The sequence below is a fragment of the Tigriopus californicus genome, chromosome 6 (genome assembly GCF_007210705.1).
Source record: "Tigriopus californicus strain San Diego chromosome 6, Tcal_SD_v2.1, whole genome shotgun sequence".
NCBI classification, from domain to species: Eukaryota; Metazoa; Arthropoda; class Copepoda; order Harpacticoida; family Harpacticidae; genus Tigriopus; species Tigriopus californicus.
Window position 1 is genome coordinate 6,838,967 of NC_081445.1, and position 8,155 is coordinate 6,847,121.

At 42.1% G+C, this 8,155-nt stretch overlaps 1 protein-coding gene across 6 annotated transcripts in view; it reads right to left on the bottom strand.

Moving 5' to 3' along the window:
- LOC131882037 (myosin light chain 6B-like) overlaps positions 1 to 7,487 on the bottom strand; it is a 36,228-nt gene extending 28,741 nt beyond the window's left edge. For 2 of the 6 annotated variants that reach the window (XM_059229062.1, XM_059229061.1), the window contains exon 1: positions 6,873 to 7,487. Coding sequence is in view for 2 of the 6 variants with exons in the window: in XM_059229060.1 (XP_059085043.1) it covers positions 3,665 to 3,757 (93 nt within the window). In the remaining 4 variants the exon portion in view is untranslated. Of the gene's footprint in view, positions 1 to 3,664; positions 4,166 to 6,872 lie in introns of those variants that run through there. The other 4 variants (XM_059229071.1, XM_059229060.1, XM_059229064.1 and 1 more) reach the window with 4 other exon arrangements.
- Positions 7,488 to 8,155: the final 668 nt, after the last annotated feature.

The window sequence follows — 8,155 nt, forward strand, 5'->3', positions numbered from 1 at the left end:
CCCACAGACATCATCTGAAGAGAAATGAAACTCAGATATAGCACTAAAAATCCTGAGTATTGCTTTGGAATGGGAGTTGACGAAGATATAATTGTGAAAACATAAGGCATATTTAAGCATTGTTTTCCCAAATTGTTCTTCCGAAATCACTAAAAGAAGTTTTTGTTGGTCACAACGACACATGAACACGACTTATCAACTTTTTTCGTTATGTTTCCAAACATAGTCAACATATTGACTACTCGACATCGTTCTCCCTCGAAATTTTCTGATGCTTAAAATTTCGAAGTTCGCTTTATCATTTTTGTTAACCTCACGAGAATTTTTCCATATTTGTTCATAGGGGCACTTTCAAGATGCACAAAAATTAGACTCAGCACTTTCGTTTTGAGAGAGAGCTTTCGTTTCACTCAAATGCTATCGGACTTTTTGCATACTGACCGACTTTCTTGGAACTTATAATTGGATGGCGATGTATTTCCAAGACATGGTTCAGCTACCTGATAAAACAGAGCTACCATTAAAATGCACCTTTACGATTTGAAGATGCAACGTGAAAGTGAACTGCCGCCTCATTCATTAGTAAAGATAATAAAAAATAATTTGTTTTGCCGGTAAATTCAAGATGGTTGTCAGAACTAGTTTACTTTACAATAACAACTCTTCACGTTAACTGTGTGTGTAGACAACTACTCCCATTCAGACTTCTAGGTTTGTTGCTCGACGGCAAAACAAGTCGAGCTTTGTTCATTAAGATACTTGTTTCATAGAGGCCTCCCACGCCCTCTAGATGAGGAACCTTAGGCTTTATCAAGAACCACTAGAAAGTCGCCGGTGTTGCTAAGGTCTAGAATTAACATCATGGAAGCGCGTGAACCCATGCATAGCATTTTTTCCTTCAAGGGAGACTGGCCTCAGGTCATTGAAAATTACGTGTTTCAAATTTCAACTCAATCGAACGACTGAGTCAAAAGTTATGCCCTCTCAAAGCACAGTACATAAGGGGTTCAGAATGAATGATTTAGCCCTTTTCCGGTAATCAATTAATTACCACAAGAGAAATAGCCCATTCATTCCGTGAGGGATTAGGTAGTGAGCTTTGAGTGAGCATAACTTTTGATCCAGTGGTTCGATTGAGATGAAAACTGAAATATGTAGTCTCATATGGAGACGAAAGCAAGGCGTTTACTCAATTCCGAAATGTCAATTCTCGACCCAAGCATCCCCCGTGCATTTGCGAGTGGTTCATGGCTGTACTTTTACATTCAGTACTCTATCGTTTAGACTGTCAATTTGACCGTACTAGTACTTCTGTTGCAACATATGTATCAGTCTATCTGGTTCCGAAAAGGTATGCGAAGAAGTGGTTTGGAAATCCCAATGTTTGTTGGCCTACGACCTTCCTGAATCTTCGTTCTTGTCTTTGAAGGTTCTCGTGAATAATTCTAGGGCACACATCCTGAGTGGTTGAGAACAGAACAGTAATTGACTGACTGACCGCCGTTCGATTCCGACGGAAAAAAGAAGACTTGCTGATGCTACTACGTTCTCCTTCATTGTCCATCGGACAACTACTCCTAGAGAGTTACTATCTGGGATCTTAGTGCTATGTGTGCAGTATAATTGCCAGGCTAATGAACATCGCTCTAAATAAGCCTGGGGAAATGACCTTTACTCACAGTACTTCAACAGCGCGAGCAGCTTACAGTTGTATAGTCGAGCGTGCTCAATCCAGCATCCTCGAGAGTAGTACATGACAGTTTGCAGATAATCTCAAGTGAGCTTGAGAAAGATTGGATCAAGGGAGCACGGCTGGCCTGGCCTCTTTATTTTCCTCTTTCACATCATGCGGTCTGGCAACTAAAGTCAATCTTGATGGGTCGTCGGAGTTGGGACCTGCGTGCACTCCATGGGATGGAACAAATGAAAATAAATCGTATCGAAACAGACATGTCAATCAATTATGCTGGAATCCTTGAAGGAAGCAAATCGAAGTGGCATAGTGCATCCATAGCTCCACTTGGACTCCTATGGTGTATCCTGCTTCTGCATACTCTTACTGGTACTAGTGCACTACGTAGTGGTGGTAGTGGAGCTCAAAGGACTCGTCCCGATTCCTCATTTTTGGGATGGATTCTGGATGGATGGGTGAATTGCAGGAAGAGAGGATAGGCGAATGGAAGGTTGGTTTGTTGGATGGATGGATAAATGGATGGAGAGAAACGTAGAAAGATAGGCATCTTTCCCTTGATAGAGACAGGAGTCAAGGGGCTCTTTTTTACCTTTGAAAACGATTTAACCGGGTCAACATTGGAGGTACTTCCCAATCGCTCAAAAATAGAAACAGCTGTTGGCAAACTTGCTCTACCAGACTCTTGAAATTGAATTACATTATTAACATGCTCTTTTATCCCTTCTTCAGATGCATTGTATTGTATGTAGAATAACTCAAAACCCTCTTGACTAGGGTTCAGAAATGAAATACATTGTTGGCTTGTTTAAGAGAAGGCAGCATTTCCGCCGGAGATTTGGGAAAAGCAGAATCGAGGAGGAAGAAGAAGCCTGTTTAGCTTCTTGCATGCTCTGATGTCATTAGATTTGATTAACATTCTAGTCGAGTTTGTATAAGATGACACATGGTGGTGGCATGGACATGACTCCAGTATCGGTGACGAAGTGAGGAGCTGGTGATTACAGAGCTTCTGCCAAGAACATCTAAAGACTACACACACTGTATGTATGTGCAGTACACTAGGCAAGCTTCTTCCTAATTCCCAGGCTTCGAATCCACCAAAAGTTCCTATTGTCAGCCACAGACACGTCATAACCATCACTAACTTGACAATCGCACGAGGGCTCTCGTACACTGTATGCACATGCATTAATTGCCAACTCAACTTGGCCTCAATGATATCGATTGGACAAGTTGGTGCCTTCTAGTTTCTAATCAAGAGTAACTGGCGGTAGAGGCATCAAATGAGGGAGTTTGAGGCCATTGAAAAGCTTCAAACTCGTTACATAATGAAATGATTCTGTCTTTTCGACAGCCAAAACCCATTTTGACAATTTGAATGCTACTCAAGCACAGGACAAGGCATGTGCGGTGGAAACTGTTATGGTAAGCGTAGGAAGAATGATCATATTGTGGCTTATAGAATTGAAAGACGAGCTGGTCCTTTCTTTGCACTTTGTGACTCCAACGCGGAAAAGTTGGAAGACTTGATGGGTGGGTGCCCCGGGCGATGCCTCATATTTTGACCATGAGACCTCTTGTGCCCCCCTACCCATGACAATGAGTCTCGAATCTGGAACCGGGTGGGTCCATGTACTGTACGACTACTGTAACTGGACCAGAGTATGATCGCACTCACATGCAAACTTTCATAGAATAACAAACACTCATTCGCACACACTCACACGAACACTCACCAATGGTGCTATTTAACGAGCATGTGGGACTCGATCATGTTCTAATTACCAACATTCGGGGGTGAATACACTTTCAAGTAAAGGCTCGACAACTACAATGAATCAATAAGTCTTAAATCAGTTAAAGGCGCATTCAAGAAACGTAACCAAAGGTACATTGATTGGCCCAGAACCAAGTTGTGTCTCCAAGTCAGTCTTTGAGAAGAAACATTGAAATGGTGGGTTTGGTACTTACCCCGCCTCGGGAGCGAATTGGGATCGGGATCTCATTGGAGGTCTTCCTCTGTTTGTCTTTGGGCATAATCATTCGGGCGGCTGCGAACGCCATGGTGAATCACCGAAGGATTATTAACCCGTAGTCAAACAAAAAGCAAAAAAATCAAGTCTCAAACGGACGCCCACCAAGAGATTCTTGGTGTTTGATTGAAGCAGCAGGTGGTGGTGATGATGAGGAAGAAGTAGTAGTAGAAGTAGAAGTAGAAGTAGTAGAAGTAGTGGAAGAGGAAGAAGCAGATGATTGTCGGGTTATCACGTTTTTTTTCTTTAAGTTTTTATTCAGCCGGTTCCCTTTGTTCCACTCCGGGTATTCATTGTCCCAGGGGATTGGCGGAGCTGAAGTAACACTACTGTACTTGCCACGACAAATTATAGGACGAGGACATCACAATTTTTGGAGGGGTTTCCAGGGACGGGGGTTACAAGCAACATTGATTGATATTCACGATCTGAGGGGATGATAAGGAATACTAAATCCTGATGACCAAATACCGTTTTATGAGGATATCTTTCAATCTTGCTTCCAAACAATCCTTTTCGAACACACTGAGGAACGAACGTCTCGGCAACAACTCAAACAAAAATGGTCCATATATTTTATCCACGGAAGGCCAAAGTCTACCTTCACATAAGATTTAATTCGGTTCCCTATGCCAAACTACGCGAAATGGGTTCCAGTCCGAGGTCTGCCAAATTTAGACGCTCAACGTGCTCCAAAATGTATGGTCCACAACGTTCGTGAAAAGGACAAGGCTGTGGCAAACATTTCTGGGTGCCTTGATCGATTGAAAAACTCAGTTGTATTTTCACTCGCAATCTTTCTATAACTTACATACGTCTTCGAAGCGGCTACTTTCACGATTTTCGAAGAAGATATTGCCTTTTCAAGACTACAATTAAGTAATAAAGTGCTTTGTGAGTATTTTAAAAAAAACATCCTATCCGTAAATTATTGGCAAACTCTCTTTCCAGTATTTGGTAAACCCATAGCAATTGTCAAGTCTCGCCGATCCCGCATAAAGGGAACATTTTAGGGCGTAATATGGGTGTCGAGGCTTGTTTTAAAGTAAAATGTCCAACGTTGACTTCCTTTACTGATGTTGGATACTTTCTTGGAAATTGCTCTCCGATATGAACAACTACACCCTGACACCAAAATTCAGTGAGAAGCAATCTCGCAATAAAAATATTGTAGTAATATTTCCAAATTCAATTTTTTCGGCCTCCATCATTGTTCAATTTGCATCCGTCAATTTCTCCTGGGAAGTGTGTAGGTGTTGATCCAGTAGCAGGATGTATGTCAAACTTGTACAATTTTTGATCAAATTTCCTGATCAATCCTTTATTCAAGGGCTAGCCAGATCGGCCAACTTTGATTCGTTGGTCGATCAGATATCATTTGAATATAAAGTTAAATAAAATTAACAAGTTTTTCGTCTTCAACTATTGGGGATCCCATTCCCAGTAACGGTAAGGAAGTCCACAGAAGAAAGATCTACAAAGAATTGTTACGAATGCCAGATAGAGTCGCCGCTCTTCTGAATGTCCCCGATTATTATGCATGAGGTTTTTTCGTAATAAGGCTTGGAATATTTCTTGCTTAAATTTTGCCATCTCGTTTCGGGCTTTCGCTGGAGATATTCAGTTTTAAATGAAGACGTAAGATTGACAACACTTGGGATCAATATCATCGTACAATTTGGAAAAAAGTTTAGCAGAGTTCCAGATGACTGTTGTATAACAATAAGACTAAAATGAAGTCATTTTCATCTGGTCAAAGTCAATCAACTCGGAGTGAGTTGAAAACTTTCAAATCAAATCAAAATCGTACTTTGAGAACGATTTTGGCTCAATCAGAGTAGGTGATGATTCCTTGGCGGAAATAAGATCTCAAAATAAAAAAAATGACTTTTGTAGGTTTGATTCTGATGAAGCATAGTCTGTAATTGAATCGTTGACTGGAGAACCCATATCAACGGAACGAATTTTTGCATCAGGATGTATTCATGGCAAATCCATCGCATCATACAACAATCCCTCTGGAGCATGTACGTGAAGTTTATGCATTCGTATCCTCAGATAAATGATAAGGATATTTTCGAATGTCCTCCTCGGTAATTGGCCCTCTACATTTGGTCTTTTCTTTGGACCTCGAAGCAAATCAATGACCAACTTTATGTGATATCGTTGGACATACTCATTGGATAAGGGCCAGAATAGGGAAACGTGTTTCTCACCAATCAATAAAAAACAAACTCAGCCTCACTTATTTACCACCTTCTGATTTCCATTTTTCGACGTCATAGCATGGGTTTTGTTTCGTACCTCCTTGGTAATACAATTATCGTATAATTTTGCCTATAGCGATAGATTCAAATCCATTTCCGCTGAGTCGTGGGCTTGCATCGAACTATCCTGGCCTTCACATAGCACTTGAAAAGTTGGACACCCTGATTATGATATGCCAAACACATGCAGATTAGAATAAAGGTCACAAAAAAGGATCAAGAATGTGTGGGAAGAAGGGCAAAAACGTCTCCCATCACGTCATCATGTCAAAAAGTGACATTTCTCCTCATTTCATTTGCAGAGGGCTCTTGCCCAAAACGTGTTTTATATTTGAACTTACGATATGCATTTTAAGACGTTTCAGATCGGGATGCAAATTTGAACTTGAAAAGGACCCTCGGGTAAGAAAATTGAAAGAATCCTTCATGTCAGTTCACCCCCAGGAAAAAACTTGATTTGTAGCCGTCTAGTCAGTTGAGCATTAATCTCTTAATCATGACTGATAGAGAATAATCAAAACAATGGTCCAAAATAATGATAAAAATAGCGAGAGAAGTAAAGCCAAGCATCTTGATCAAGTTCAGAGATTTAGTATTCCTTGGTTTTAGTCGGGATACCAGGATCACTAAGCGTCCCAAATCCCCGAACTAGTGTTACAAGTGGACTGGCACAGGGTATTGTGGTATTTGACGAGGATGATTGTTCCGTCCCACCGGAAAGGTCGTCGGTAGTCTAGTAGTTCTACGAAAACAACAGCAACAGCAACACTACAATGTGGTATGGATGGATGAATGGATGGATGGAAGATAAACGTACGAGAAATTCTCACTCTCAAGAAGATATCTGACTAGTATGGCAAGTTGGTTGATGGTTCTCACCCCAAATCTGGCGCACAAACAACGAGGACGTGAGTTTTGGGGAGGATGCAAGCACGTGGTCGGTCCGCTCAAATGTTCAAATTGGTTACGATGAGGATGATGACCACGGTGCTGGTGGAGTTGTTGGGGCTGATGGCACTGGTCGGGATTGGTCGTTGGGCAGGGGAGAAATCCCCATCACACTTCCCTCCCTATCCTTTTCTTTTACCCCCTTCCCTCTGATTGTTTCTTTCTCAAGCTCCAAACTCAATTGGTTGGGCATAAGAGGTCTGCCAATAGTCAAAGGTTTTTCCAATCATCACTGCAGAGAAACCACAAAAAGCAAATAGCGTGGTTTTCACCACTCGCCCTGGCCGAAACCATCTACCTACGCATGTCTTCGAGTCAATACTCAAACGAAACAAAGATTTGTTCGACCGGTCTCTCAATCATGACGCCAATGGTGGGTCAAATTGAGTATTTCCCACTGATCGGAAACCTTCCATCTACTTCACTTTACACTTTTAGTTTCTCTTGGTTAGAAATGACTGGTCGTGGACGTGTTGTCTTTTTTTCCACCGGTATATTTCACGGTGTCTTTAACAGCCCAGCTTCTGGGGCGGAATCCACTTTGGAACTGTCCAGGATTTGGCGTTCCTCCTCACCTTCTACTCCGTCCCATTCAGTCCCACGTCGTTCCCCGCGCGTCCGTTCTCAAGATCCCACGGAAGCCCGTGAGAAGAGGAGACCCTGTGGATGGAAGGAACACGGACAAGAGCGGTGAGCGCAAGCAAGGCTGAGAGATTCTATACGTCCATTGAGCGAGTGAGGTCGGAACAATCAAAGCGTGGCTTAACAGGATGATGAGAGAACAGAATAATGGCAAGATGGTGAAATGAAGCTGACTTACGTCACCCATCCTTGACTCTTCTCTCATCACCGTCAAGCACTGTGATCTTCTTCTACTACATTGCCTTGGAATCGGTAGTGGTGTTTCTTTCAATATGGTCTAGGGCCGGATGTCGAAAAGTCTGGCCTTTGCCCGGTCACATCCTTTCACACTTATTTCGACGAGCAGTGTTAGTCAGGTCCAGGGCCAGTTTGGGTTCTCAGGCAATGCATGTGCCTAGTGTCGAAATGAGTTAATTAAACGAAATATATCAAGACCTTATGGATATCTTGTCAAAGCTTGCGTTTGGGCATGTATTCTAGAAGACGACTCTAGACACAGTGTTATCGCTCCTTCTTTTTCATGGTGGTCCATTTTGGGTGCTACTAAACCATCAGGATGTTGGGAAATGACC